This window comes from Penicillium waksmanii (genome assembly GCF_028829765.1).
Source record: "Penicillium waksmanii strain IBT 27052 chromosome Unknown utg000002l:1.0-3326099.0:1.0-3328782.0, whole genome shotgun sequence".
Taxonomy (NCBI): Eukaryota; Fungi; Ascomycota; class Eurotiomycetes; order Eurotiales; family Aspergillaceae; genus Penicillium; species Penicillium waksmanii.
Genome location: NW_026643249.1, coordinates 298987 through 313146, shown reverse-complemented (window position 1 = coordinate 313146; position 14160 = coordinate 298987). Strand labels below are relative to the sequence as shown.

At 49.2% G+C, this 14160-nt stretch overlaps 6 protein-coding genes across 6 annotated transcripts; 3 read left to right on the top strand and 3 right to left on the bottom strand.

The window, feature by feature from the left end:
* Positions 1–38: 38 nt before the first annotated feature.
* On the bottom strand, positions 39–512 carry N7481_001776 (uncharacterized protein; the record flags this gene model as incomplete). Its single annotated transcript, XM_057260995.1, has 1 exon — positions 39–512. One exon carries the CDS (start codon positions 510–512, stop codon positions 39–41), a length of 474 nt encoding a protein of 157 aa, XP_057125927.1.
* A 690-nt stretch (positions 513–1202) lies between these two features.
* N7481_001775 (MIND complex subunit MTW1) lies at positions 1203–2352 on the top strand (the record flags this gene model as incomplete). Its single annotated transcript, XM_057260994.1, has 3 exons — positions 1203–1256; positions 1354–1680; positions 1756–2352. 3 exons carry the CDS (start codon positions 1203–1205, stop codon positions 2350–2352), a joined length of 978 nt encoding a protein of 325 aa, XP_057125926.1.
* Positions 2353–2422: 70 nt separating this feature from the next.
* On the bottom strand, positions 2423–3661 carry N7481_001774 (dihydroorotase; the record flags this gene model as incomplete). The annotated part of the gene is made up of 3 exons (XM_057260993.1): positions 2423–3355; positions 3454–3533; positions 3607–3661. 3 exons carry the CDS (start codon positions 3659–3661, stop codon positions 2423–2425), a joined length of 1068 nt encoding a protein of 355 aa, XP_057125925.1.
* A 1329-nt stretch (positions 3662–4990) lies between these two features.
* On the top strand, positions 4991–5756 carry N7481_001773 (uncharacterized protein; the record flags this gene model as incomplete). The annotated part of the gene is made up of 2 exons (XM_057260992.1): positions 4991–5308; positions 5367–5756. The coding sequence occupies 2 exons, from the start codon at positions 4991–4993 to the stop codon at positions 5754–5756; spliced, it is 708 nt and encodes a 235-aa protein (XP_057125924.1).
* Positions 5757–6730: 974 nt separating this feature from the next.
* Positions 6731–8260, top strand: N7481_001772 (uncharacterized protein; the record flags this gene model as incomplete). The annotated part of the gene is made up of 1 exon (XM_057260991.1): positions 6731–8260. The coding sequence occupies one exon, from the start codon at positions 6731–6733 to the stop codon at positions 8258–8260; it is 1530 nt and encodes a 509-aa protein (XP_057125923.1).
* A 665-nt stretch (positions 8261–8925) lies between these two features.
* On the bottom strand, positions 8926–10692 carry N7481_001771 (FAD-binding oxidoreductase; the record flags this gene model as incomplete). The annotated part of the gene is made up of 1 exon (XM_057260990.1): positions 8926–10692. One exon carries the CDS (start codon positions 10690–10692, stop codon positions 8926–8928), a length of 1767 nt encoding a protein of 588 aa, XP_057125922.1.
* Between the last annotated feature and the right edge of the window lie 3468 nt (positions 10693–14160).

The following is a 14160-nucleotide window of genomic DNA, read 5'->3' as shown; positions in this document are numbered from 1 at the left end:
ATTTTCGACCTCCAGTTATTGTCCGCCCAAACTCCTTGCTAGATGAATATGACTTTCAGCATGGTAATATCCCGTGGGTTCCGATATGCCGGGGGTTTTCCTGAAGTATGATCTTCGATGAAAGGCGGGAGAGCCTCGAATCCATTCGCATTATGCAGCATCCCGACATCGTGATTGACTCGTCGTGAAACAACCGGGTTCGCCATATATCCTGTCTTTTTCTTGCTGAAATGAGCGACTACGACGGGGAGCTGGTTATGTTCCGGGAGATGGCCCAGCATGACATCGTAGTCTGCGTTTGCGATGTCAAAGACGAGGAATGATCGCGTTCTCCAATTCTGGACGGCAAGGAGTCTCGTTTGGGATAAGGGAACTGGCTCTTTTGTGAGTTGTTTTTTCATTAAGACGCGAAGGGCCGGTGAGATGAGGTCTTGAGGGGATTCTCGCGCTTTGGATAGGAAGGCGCTTCGCTGGGAGACAATCACCAGGACTTGAAGGCGAGGTTGTACCATCTTGACCTATTGGTACTTGGATTCCTGGAATATGTAAACGGAGGACCCTTACGGAGGCTGATTCTGGAGGAATTCAGTACCTATCAAGACAGTATCCAGAGATGCATAGGTAAGTAGTATCTAGGAGTAGTAACACTACCCATGGATCGTGGCATCCACTCTACTATATACCCTCGCTTGGGGCAGCTTGAAGCTGGTCCCCATAGCACACTGGCAATCCTTGGGACCTGCAGTCTTTAAGACTGGGAATTTGGACAGAATTGAAATTTCTACACCGATTTAAACAAGTTATCATCCATCGCCACCAATTCCTCGGTATGGTGTAGCGTGGCCGAGTCGGTCCAAGTGGTGATTTGTACAACCATCAGGCAGCGAAGTTCGAGTCAACATACAAACGAGTAGAGAGGATGACCTTGCAAGTTTTAAACCGCGACCATAACCATCAACCACTGGTACAGATCGAAGCACGGTCGTGACAGGGGGACAATAGTAATTCTGGAATGTTGTGAAGTGCAACAACAACAACGCAACTCCCGAGGCGGTCTGGGCTGGTTGACAGCAATTGTTTGTCCCCGCCATCTTTTTCCTCCGCAACGCGTGCGCGTGTCCCACTGGCAGTTTCACGTTCAAGCTCACATTTACATTCACCTTCACCTTCACAAAGGCCGACCAGGGCCTCTTTCTTTCGCGATGAATGATGCGGCGACCTCTTTGCTCACTGAGCATTTCAGCTACACCCCCTTGGTGAGTGGTTCTCCCCCGCCGCTGCGGACTGGCGCATCTATGCGCAGGGTGACCCACCCCCTTCGAGTGAGAATAGCACGCTAATTGGTTTCATCAGTCTCTCATAGACGATATTATCAACTCAATCAACAACCTGATCTACCAGGCGATCTCCAGTCTTGAATCTGGTCTGATTGACACTCCCCCAGAGCGGCTGGGGTTTGCCCACGACAGTAACGGGACGGTCATTCACGAGGCCGACGAGGATGGAAACATCGTCTACCCGGAAGCGAAACTTGAGATTGAGAATGGATTGCACCAGTTGGAGACACTTCTTGAAGCCAATGTCGACAAAGCATTTGATAAGCTCGAGATCTACGTGCTGAGAAACATCTTCACCGTCCCCGAGGACCTGCTCTCGTGGGTGAAGCTCAAACATTACGAGGTATGCGACAACGAGTTGGGAACGGTGATGTTCCTCGGATACTGATCTGACTGATACTGACACTCTGGATTGTAGGGCCTCTCCTTCGACAATTCACCGGACGCTCCCACCCCCGAAACCATCCAAGCGCAACGCAAGAAACTCCTCGAAACGAAGAAACTCAACCGGGCCTTGCAGGACGAGTGCGCGCGAAATGACGCTGTCATATCCCAGCTGAAATCAATCATTTCCACCGTCGATGCCTCCAAGACCGATATCAGTGAAACAGCCAAGGAATCCAGCCAGCTCGACCTTTCTTTCCTGACAGCCAGCCCAGCAGCACACAAGCTCCGCGTGGGCGTTGATGCTGGATCGAAGGCGAAGCATGCCCCGCTGACAACCAACACCGCTTTCATTTTGTCCCAACTCCCTGCTTTGCAGTCGACACTCGCCCAGCTTCGACCGAAGCTGGCTGCCCTGCCAGGTTCTCTCAAGCCAATGGAGACCAAGACAATGCACGACGAACGGAAGGAATACATTGAAAGCCGAATCAGACTGCATCTAGAACGAACTGGGCAGCTGGCTATCAGTGATGACGGACCAGTTGTCGCTGGTCGCCGAATCGATATCTCCGAAGCCCATGCCCTCGAAAATGTCGCGAGCATGCTAGCACGGGACAAGAAGTCTACATAGAAGAATGGTTCTTATTAAGGACTTCGAATTCTTTTTTATATCTTCTTCTATTCTGCAATTGGGCTATTTTCTATGACCAGGTCACTGTCCATGTGTCCTGGGTCTTGCGGAAGGGGACAACGTCGGTCTTATCCGACTTGAGGATCTCCTGGATCTTCTCTCCCTTCTTCTCGAGAGTGATGAACTCCTTGGTCTCCTCTCCAATGTCATAGAAGGCGCGACCGAACTTGCTCATGAATCCCTCCACAATATCCGCGGTGATATCCTCGTCCTTGAGAACACCGTTCTCAATGGCCTGCTCGAAGGAATCGAGCACGACCTGGGTAGTATAGGGCTGAGTGAAGACACCGGCAGCAATCTTCTCACCGCCACGCTTGGAGGCAGCAGGGTGCGGGGCGCTATCGGAACCGAAGAAAAACTTGGGGTTGCCCGAAGCCGCGGCCCGGAGAAGGGCATCCCGATCGGCGGGGGTCTTCGCGACGGGCTTGCAGAAGCAGAATGGATCACCCGCCCACGAATCGATGATGATGGAAAGGTGGTGAGCGGTAATGGAACCGGCGACGGTAGGACCACACTTCTTGACCGCCTCGACGGCAGCAGCAGTGGTGCAGTGCTCCAGGATAATGCGGAGCTTGGGGAACTTTTCGTGCAGCTCGAACAGCTTGGGGAGGAAGCGCTCCTCGGCCGACAGCACCGTCACGTCACCCTGGGAGGGAGCCTCGCCGTGCAGATTCAGGATCATGTTCTGACGCTCCATCTCCGCGAAGACGGGGTAGAAGGAAGTATAGTCGACGACGCCGGAGCTCGAGTTGGTGGTCACGCCGGCCGGGTAGCTCTTGACACCGGTGATACCGCGCTTCTTGGCCTCGATGATGGTCTCGGGGGTGATGGTCTCGTGCAGGTACAACGACATGAGGTAGTTGACGTTGGGTTCGAGGGCTTGCAGGCGCTTTTGGTAATCCAGAGCGCGGTCGACGGTCGTGATGGGAGGGACCAGGTTGGGCTATACAAGTCGTATATAATTTAGAGGCAATCCAATCCAATGAAACCAAATCCGCATCAATCACCCAGTGTTCATTGAGATTCAAGAAGATATCTTACCATCACGAAGACGGTGTTCACACCACCCTGACGGATGGTGGGCGTCACCAGTTCCATCATCGGTCCATCGCGCAGGTGAACTGTCGAGAAGTCCGAGTCAGTTCAAGTTCACAATGGCATCTACCTAGGAGTGGTCCAATAGTGGGCACATACCATGGAAATCAGCCGAGGCCGGGATCTTAACTCCCTGCAGGTGAGACAGGGGCATTGTGAGGAAGGTAAGGTGCTAATATATATGGAAGAAGTCAATTGGATCTGGGGAGAAACAGAAAAAAGTCGCGGGGGGGCGCCACTTCGGCTTTCCCAAGGTTGCCCCGCCATTTTGGGTGGTTCTGCCGGGCGGTGTGAAGTATACAATCCACAGCAAGGAAGTCTACTACTACTAACTACTAGTATACTTCCGTATACAACACATCACATTTGGTTAGTTAGAGATGCTGAGGATATCTAGATGAAAACACACCATTTAAGCCCCCAAAAAAGAGTTCTTTACTCGGAACAAACTGTTGTAATCCGGGGCAAACGGGGGTCAACATCCACTTGGCCAGACCCTCAGGAACCATTTACCCATTTACTAAAAACATGCAGTCAATTGAAATCGTGAATGACGAGTGACTGGAATATGAAATAGACTTGGCAAATTATGCTTGACAGTATTTATCCTCCACTTACCACCACTAATGTTCAGACACTGGCCCTGACCCTGAGCCTGAGCGAGCGCCACTGGTCACAGATCATCCTCGGCGCTTAGCCTCGCCCTATCACAGTCCCTCCTCCGCCCCCCAACCTATAAAAGAAGAGAACTCCAGGAACACAAATCAGAAGCCACCATCGACCTCCTCGAGTGATGATCGCCAGTCATCTTTTACAACTTCTCCCCAGTTTCCAAAATTAGCACCCAGCTAACCGCCCACCCTCCTCCTTGCCAAGCCTACAGGCTCGCGCCCGGACGATATGCTTCACCCAGACCCCTTCCCAATACACAAAACACTGCTGCTGCAAGCCCATGTTTGCGGTGCGACCTTTCAGGTCCTGAAAATTAAACTTCTGCAACCACACCAATCAGGATCCCGCATATCTTATCCCAACCATTTGCCGTGGCTGATGTCGTGATGAGGACCTCCTATCCCCAGCGCTGGATACGCGCCCTCGCGAGAAACGCATTGTGATGGCAACGCGCTCGCTAAAACTGTCCGTGACAAACTGCGTCTCGACTCGTGGGGTGGATCGATTTGTCCTACATATTCGGCCTTGTGTCCCCTCTTGCTGTTTTGTTTGGAACCAGGGGGCTTCTATTTCGATAATCTCGTCCACCATTCTTTCTTTCTTTCTTTGCAACTGGCCTGTCCCTGTCTGTCTTTCTGAATCCCCGGATAGGGTCCCCCCTTCTTTATTACATTTTACATACACCATTGGGTTTGATACTTTACTTTCCCAGCCTTGCCGGCAAGGTGTCAAGTTAATATCTCTTCTATACTCCAATCCTAACATCGGTATCCCTCGTTCTCTCTCTATCTGCACCTCAAATATCGTCACCATGAGCTCGAATTCCTCTACAGCGGGCTCCCACCCTTACTCCTCAGATATGGAGGAATCTGACTTCCTCAAACGCAACCGTTTGATACACTGGGCTCGCCTTGGTCTCTCTGTCTTGATTACTATCGCGGCCATCGCTACCGTTGCCTGTGAGGCGGTCCCTCTGCGCCACTACAATGACACCTCTAAATGGTCGAGTGATGATCTGCCCCTGTGGCCCGTGAACTTTGACTTGCGTCCCACCATTGCAGCACTGGCCTGCGGCTGTGTGATTACAGCTTTGAATTTGGTCTATGTGGTCGCTGCCCTTCTCCCTTCGGTAAGTACCCGTGCAACTTTATCCGAGTAACTATACAGATAGCTAACATTGTGTACAGCCCCACCCCCGAATCAAGTTGCTCAACTCGTACTCCTCCCTGTCGGCCATTAGCGGGTTCATCGCCGCCCTAGTCGGCATCATCTTCATCATCTACCGCCCCTCCTCAAACTACCCATCCGGCTTCACCGAGAATGAAACCTTGTACAGCTGGACCTGCAAGTGGAAGAATGGATCTGACGGACAGACAATCCCAATCGACTTTTCGCGGGATTGCCACGACACCCGCGCTGGATTCGCACTTCTTTGCCTGACCCTGGGGCTGGAAATTCTCATGGGTATTGCTGCTGCCGTTGGCTCTCTGTCCCAGAAGGGTGTCTCACGGCGCAGGGAAGAGCAGTTCCAACTTGAGAAGTTGGAGATTGCTACGAAGCAGGCTTACCGGGGTTAAATGATGTTATTACTATGGGCAGCACGTCATAGACGTCGCGAGCTCGATCTTAAATGTGGAATACAAGTGCTGTATGTAGGCGTCGGTTTTTATTGATGATTTGGACGATGATGGACGATAGCTAGTGGTGTGATGGATGATGGCTGGTTGTGCGATGGGTTATCTCGAGACGATCCATGCTGGACATAGATTGAAGCACGCAGATATGGCTTAGGTCATTAGTTCTCAGATGAATGTATATACGACGAGTGTCTCCAAACTCTGGTTAGTTTCATAATTGAAACTTCAAGTTGAAAGTTTCTGGAGTGACTAGATGCCTAAGTGAGAACTTGAACCCCGGGGCCTCGGAAGTATCAGTGAACCATCTATGATCAAGCGTCTGATTTCTGAGATTTTAGATCTCAAGCAAGGCAATTTGGAAAATACAAAATAAAATAAAACAATCGATCTTATTTACTCGAGTCAGAAAGAGGTCAATTGACCTGGTGAGCAGTAGTATATTCCCAACACGATGGATATCGGCCAGGACTCGGATCTTCCGATAATATCATCCACTGGCACGTGCCAGTTCAAACGGAGAATCGGAGAATTGGAGAATCGGGAAAGTGCTGTTTTTTATGCTGCGACAATCAAGTCTGTTTAGGTCCCGCTATTCCCGTAACGTATCAGCGTGGCCGGCTAAACTTCGGGCCAATGCGCCATGCTGCGGGGAAAAGCTTCCAGGTGCTGCGACTTCTACTCCATTCGGCAGGTGAGCCCACTTCCTGCAGAGACTCCGTGCAACTATGGTGACCACGCCGCGGAAGTTCGGGCCGACACTCCTTGCTCAGGGGTTCAAGCTGTCTTATAGTTGCCCAGTTGTGTGTCGGTGTGTGTCATAAAAAGCCGTTCCCCCAGCTTGCTCAAAGAACCTACAATTATAGATCACAAAATCAGCTCTCGCTTCCACAGCCTTCGACGGAAACAAATTGCAAATGGCTACTTCAGAAGACAGCCGCTTTGAATGGAAGCTGACCAAGCCCGGGAGATGGGAACGGGATATTGACGAGGTGGAAGAATTCTACGCCTCGTTGGCAAAAGCCTATGAAGGAACAGGAAGAGTCTTCTTTGCTATGACCGGGTTCATTTCATTTTCCGTTATCATAGAGCCAGGCACTCACGTCCTCGACACAGAGAAAAGAGTTGAGCAAGCGCTACGAAATGCCTGGATTCGTCTGCGGTACGACCACCCAACCATCGCCTCCAGGGTGCAATATGACCCGGTTCAGCAAAGGTACAAGAAGGCCTACCAGACCTTCACCGGTAGCGCATCCCAGCGTAAATGGCTGGATGATACGTTCTGTGTTGTAACAGAGAGAATGTCAGGGCTTGACTGGTGTAACTCCGATCCCCCGGTCCCTGCTCTCCCGACGCTGTTCCTCGTCAAAGCCCCAGCCTCAAATGATCAGACTTTCCGCGCTGACCTTGTTCTCCGCTCGCATCACGACATCATTGACGGCATGGGCACCTTGCTTCTCTTTAACAATCTTTTATCTCTTGCTGCCGATGCATACGAGCAAACCAACTACGAATTGCCTCAATTTGGCGATGAGTGGTCAAACCTCAGCCCGCCTCTCAGGGTAGCAGCCGGGATACCGGCCTATCTCTCGACAGAGCATGAGGAACGCATGCAAGGAATCCTCAAACAGAACGCCGCATTGAAAGAAAGTATTCAGATAGCAAGCCCACCATTCCAGCGTCAAACTGTTCTCCCCGGAAAGCACCAACGGGTTGCAGTTACTTTGTTTGAGAATACAACAGCGACGCTGTTGGAAAAATGTCGCAATCTGGGGCTGAGTATCACGCATGCATACCATGCCGCAATTGCGCTGGCTGTTAGAGACCTTCAAGAACGAAAAGAAAACGAGCGTATGATACGATACATCAGCTACTGCTTGGTCAACGAGCGTCATCACTGCAAGCCCCCGTACAGCACATCGGCTCATCCCGCGTCAGTCTATCACTCCGTCTCCGGTCAATGTTTGGCGGTCGACCTCGCCGTCCCCGGCCTAGGTAGTTCCAATGCTACTTCAACCGGCGAGGAAGCTTTCCTCTCCATCGCCCATCATGTCCGCGATTACTATCAGGAGATTCGCGACGATAGTGAATATATCAAGCTCGTTCCAAGCTTTTGGGCGATGTCCATCTTCCCATATCCTGGACCTGACCCTCCTGTAATCCCAGCACGGAATGAGACCCCTTCAATGTCTATTTCCAGCATGGGCGTGTTAGACAAGGTCATTCGCCATTGTTACGGTAGCTTCAGAGTCGACAATCCTTGGGTTACCGGCGAGGAGCTAGGAACTGGACTTGGATTGTTCCTGGATACGTGGAAAGGGAGATTGACTCTCAGCGCAGCGTATAACGATGCTTGGCATGGGAAAGAGGAAACCTTGAATGTTTTGAATCGGTGTAATGACATCGTGTTTCGGGGACTGGGTATCAGAGAGACAACATCATTCTAATATATCGTGCCTCTTATATTCTAGTAGCCCTTAAATTACCATGAGCCATACCCTATTTTTCTAATGATTTAACTAGTAAATAAAGACTATACCTATACGACTATCTTGCTTTGCAGAGGAGGAAGTAACTCAGAGTATTATTCCTAGGGAGGGCTTTAAAACGAAACAAGCAAGACCGATTGGTATGTGTATTCCCTCAGATACAATATGTAAGCAGCCATAATCTGAAGCTAATTCAATAGGCAATTTTGGTAATTTATCACTGGATAAAGTCCTTCTTGAGTCCCATACAAAAGTCGCTGGGGCTATTTCAAGGTGCAAACTGCATCCAACAATTTCAAAATCCTTGCAGAATCGAGATGGACCGCCCGTGAACTTGAAGTTCCCATTGTCTTCACTCAAAATGATTTGCCCTACTAAACATCATTGCAGTCGCTCCCGGCCGCACCGTTGGATACCAAAATTTTCAGTCCCCATTGCGGATATACCTTCGGATCTCAGTGATCAATGAACCACTGGCAGGTTTGTACATTCTCAAGGCAACAGTACCGAATGCCCGAAATGAACTGCTTGCTTTATTTCACCAGTCATAGCAGGAATAGAAGGGACTGGAACCGTCTGAATCAGCGTTTTTTCTCTCCAAATAAAATAGCCTTGGGAAGGACTTACTCTTTATCCCCTCTCCATCCGATACACTTATAGCAATCGAATATATGAGTTGGATCATAATCATTTTTAACCTTCAATAGCCTGTCATAAAAGGAACCAAAGTAGGTCTCTTGCCATTGAGGCTCCAAATAGTGCGCCTCATTAAGGTACGCACCACCACCGGGGCTCAATTTCTTCAGTGGCTCCAACATGTCCAAGAATCCCGTCGTCGTGCGCAGATGTTCATCTTTGTCCAGCGGCTCCAACCACTCCCCAGCGTGAATAACATGCCAAATAGCATTGCGCCAGGCAGGGTGAGCAGATGATAGCTGGTTATTGTCGAGATTTGTCAAAGGTGTCTCAGAGACGATTTGCGTTCCGGTGAGATTGAGCAAGCTCCTGGACGTCGCGATCCCTTGCAGCACGCCATCGACTAGATCATCGATACTCTTGTCCTCTTCAAACACACTCCGAGGAATAAGCCGCGTCGCCAAAAGAGAGAATATTCCAGCTGGCTCCGTCACTTTGGCTCTAGCGGCGGTAACAGATAGGAAATCGGCATAGCTCAAATACGAAGTATAATTGTCTTGCTCAACAGCAAGATCCGTCCTATTGTGCAAATATGCAGCGAACGCTCCCGTAGCCGCTCGCAGTTTCGATCCATCATCCCCATAGGGAAGAACTAGGCCGACAGCAAACTTCTCGGGAAAGTATTCCACCTGTCCAGTGACCAACTGCGCTGACCAATTCAACTGGCTTTGGGCGTGCACGGTCATGATTTCTCGGAGGGCAACATTTTCAGTCGCGTTTTCGTAGTATCCCACCCCGGTGAAGTTCGCAATGAAGGTGTATGTGTGGATCGGTACAGAGGGATAAACTTGAACCCGATACTTGGTGAGGATCGCGTAAGTGCCTCCTCCTCCACCACGCATGGCCCAGAACAGCTCTGGGTCGTTGCAGGCATTGATTATCCGCACCTCACCATCCGCAGTCACTACTTCGAATTCGACTGCATTGTCCGCCATCAATCCGTAGGTTGTTGTGAAAGAACCCACGCCCCCGCCTTGTGCAAAGCCACCCGCGATTCCGACCGACTGCTCGAATCCACCGGTGATGTCCATGCCTTGAGTGTGAAAGTAACGGTATGCATCACCTGCTATGACTCCTGCGCCCAACTCGCCGACATTTTGGCCATTCGAAGAGGGGCAGTTATGTGCTTTGAAGTTGGCATGGAAGTCCATTGTGTCGAGATTGTGAGTCCAAATTGATAGGGTATTTGGGATTGATGATCGGCCATAGTAATCATGTCCGGTATTCTTCACACTGATGCGGATGTTATGGTCCTTGGCGAACTTCAGTGCGGTGGAAATATGCGTCGGGTTATGGACTTCAACATAGAAAGACGCGAGGCTTCCAATGGAGCATGTCTCGTAGATCCTCTGTGAAGGGTCTGTCTCGAGCAACGCGCAGCCGGAGCTGTGACATGTTTCCCAATTCAGCCAGTATGTTTGGCCAAAATGTGTACCGCGGGCAGTGCTGTTGCCGTAATAAGCTTCAACTTCTTCACAGGCTGCCTTGTCGTAGTGTGGTGAGTTTGGGTAGCAGGGTGCTGCGATCGGAGTAGTTTCGAAGAGGTTGCCGTCCAGGCTTGCGTTGAATTTTCGCCATTCGCTTTCCGTGGGCCAGCATTTCTGACCTGGACGACAGTCATAGCCCGGATCTACTGCTGAGAGCACCAGAGGAGCAAGATGCAACAAAAAGGTAGATAAGATTGACTTTCTCATCGCTGGTGATGTCTCCACGGCTGTCCGAGAAATGTCATAAGATTTCTGATTGGAGTGATCAAGAGGAAGTTTGAATTGTACTCTTGTTCGTCTCAATACAAGCGGCGAGCACTCTTATATAGAATCCGGGCAGAGCCACGGGCAGAGCTGAGTCCATTGTAGGTTGCTGATCATTGGGGGCGAATATGATGTTGATCGAAGCCTTGGAAGATTCATTCTTTGCGCTGGTGATGATGAACCTGATCGTCATGGTCTCGGCTCAAAGTATGATGGATTGGGAAAGTGATCAGTAATATGAGGGATAAGCTTGCATAGTCAACCCCAATTAAGCAATTCGTTGACCCTGTAGAAATGCAAGACAATGTCAAAGCCTAAATATCGAAGCAGTTTCCATTCTCGGAGGCCCACAGCCCTAACCGATCAAAATGAAGACCAGCACTAGGAATCTAAATCGGGGCTACCTTTGACGCAACAAAATTCTAGATTCAACCTGATATCAAACAATGAGCGACCCGCTCAGGTATCCTTTTTTGGAGAGCCCAGTTGTTTAGCTAGCTGAGTGACGGTTACTTTCGTTTTGCACTTTGAAAAGTTGAGCTTTTGGAAAAAAAACAATTTCGCCTCTACGAAGCAGGGCCAAATTGCTCTGCTGTTGGTTTTCCGCAGCAAAATATGAAAGCGGTTGTCAATTAGTAGACTAGGGCGGTACAGTGGGCTTTTGTGACGAAGAGCAAAATTTTGGGAGGATATCGGTCACTGCGAGGTAAATCAGAATGAGCGGAGGGTCGAAGCCCACCTGGGCAGGACGCTTTGGGTAAGCGTTTCGATGCGCTGCAGGTGGAGTGGGGCAGATTTATCAGTATCCAGTTCTCCGCATTACCATTCGCGCAAAATTTACCACTATCACTTCCCGTGCGTTGAAAGTTGCCTTGGTCTGCCCAGGTGCTTCAACGTAGTAGAATATCGATTCTACCAGAGCCGAGAGATTATGCTACAACCTAGCACCGTCGAACGAGGCGCATAAATACTTCACACCTCTCCACGGGATTTAAATGGATATCCAGGCATTCTGGTGATTATTTTTCAGATCTTACCACGTCCAAACCATTCACTTGCGAAGAAGAATGTCTCGCCCAACCACAATCCTGTTTATTCCTGGAGCATGGTATAGCCCGGACTGCTTCGATGCAGTCATTGAGCAACTGGAAGCGGTCAACTATAAGACACGGAAGGTCTATCTTCCCTCTCAATCCACCGAACTATGGAATCGATTATTTCGAGGCCGACGTCACGCAAATCCGAGCCCAGATAGAAGCAGCCATTTCCGATGGGAGCCAGGTGTTGGTGGTGGTCCATTCTTACGATAGTAGATGTTGAGGCCCGGAGAGCCTCAGAGAGCCTCAGGCATCCAGGGTCCCGCACCACCGTTTGCTAGATAGTAGTAGTTACTTCCTCCATTAGCACCTACACCACAAGACACACAGTTATCACCTCACCTATCGTTTCATCTCGCTACATTACACGAGTCATCAGTAAAGCTTGATCGTTGTGGTACTAGGTACGCTGTATTTTACGGTGGCCCTCAACCTATTGCGCACTCACCCTACTCACCCCTGGTCGCGCGACGCTGAAGCGCGCTGGGCGATTTAAGTTCGCAGTATAACATCCAAGTAGATTCAATTTCCAGTACATACGACCATAGGGTGTGGAGAACAGGGCTTCCCGTCCGCTCAGCCGTACTTAAGCCACACGCCGGCAGGTTAGTAGTATGGTGGGTGACCACATGCGAATCCCTGCTGTTGTATGTTTTTTCCCCCACGATTTTTTGCGCTTTCTTTTTGAAGGTTGGGTTTAGCCCTTGCCGCCCTACCACTTCAGCCCTTTCCACCCCTGCATGAACCTCTGCGATACGATATGCGATACGATATTGACGATATCGTTGTGTCTATAGTTTGGTCACATAGGCGGTCATATAAGGGTATCCTATTGATAATTCCGGCCAGAATAGGCTTAGTGGATCTGGATTATTGGTTATCCCGGTCGGGATAGCTTCATCGCTGCCCGATCGGGCAAATTTATAGTATGAATTATTGTCAGATTTTTCAAGATTGTAGCCCTGGAGGTAGGAAAATCAAATGCTTGTTACTACTTACTTTCTCCTACCTACTATGCTAATTTGTATGGTAAATGGAAGAAAATTAAGCTAAATACAATAGCAACCTACTGCTACTGCTACAAGTGGCCACCACCTTACCAGTACTAACCTACACCAGAGATGTATATTGCTTATGGAGATTGGTGGTGCCGCAGATTGAGACCTCCGGCTCTCATTGGCCAGGGTCTATAACTAATATTGATCAGTTAACCTATAAGAGTATGTGATAATTATCGTACGATAATATCGCAATGCAGGATCTATATCGTTACCGTATCGTTAAAATCACATTACTGACGATACGATAGGCGATAAATATCGTAAAATTTTTGAACCAACAGTACGATAGGCGATAATTTATCGCAAGATGTTTTCCCGGGGTTCCTCTGCGATACGATAGCGATAACGATAAAAGCGATATCGTGTGCAGCTCTACGATGGTAGCGGTACATTATATCCATGAGAATCCGAAGGTTATTTTGATTGCCGAATTAATTCTACTACTGCCACGTACTAGTAGATAATGGCATCAAACCTCTCAAACCCTTGGGAAGCTTGGCTACGGTTATCGATTATAGTTTCATGATGATACCAAACTAGTCTAGTACCTTACAAGATTCTAAGATAGGAAGATCCGTCAATTTTGGGCGGCGGCCTGGGATCAACCATCTTACAACTTTGGAAAGGGTCAACGCGTCATTTATCGACATTTCCCTCACTGCTATGCCCTTTGTGATATTGCTCCCGCCCTAATCAGGACTAGCTCAGAAGCATCACACACACTTCGTTAGCCTTCTCCAGCTTCGTTATCCTCGTCTTATCACTTACCTTATTATCCATCTGATTCCACATCGTATCCTGGAATATCACGCCTTCGATCGAAACCACTACTTCATTCCATTCTCAATACGAAATCACATATTGACTAACCCCCTTGCCACACACAACATGGGAAGTTACAACAAATTTACTGGATTTTGTTCTAAACCTTATTATTATAAGGATCATTTTACCAAGGAGACTTTTCGCGGCCTGCGGGCTGTCGAGAAGGGCAAATTACTCGAAATACTTCGTGTCGATTACCATATCCGTTTGCTAGCCCAACGCGAGGAGAGCTTAAACCACAAAGCTAGAGCCTGGAACAAGACCATAGACATCGGGAATGATATGGAACAACTGCCAGTAGGGGACTTTGATTCTAGGATAAGGTCCGCTCAAGCACAGCGTATAAAGAATGAGTATACCATATTTAGGCTGGTTTCTGAACTTCCCTCATGGGTGACAGATCACCTTTATAGCTTAAGATGTGATCG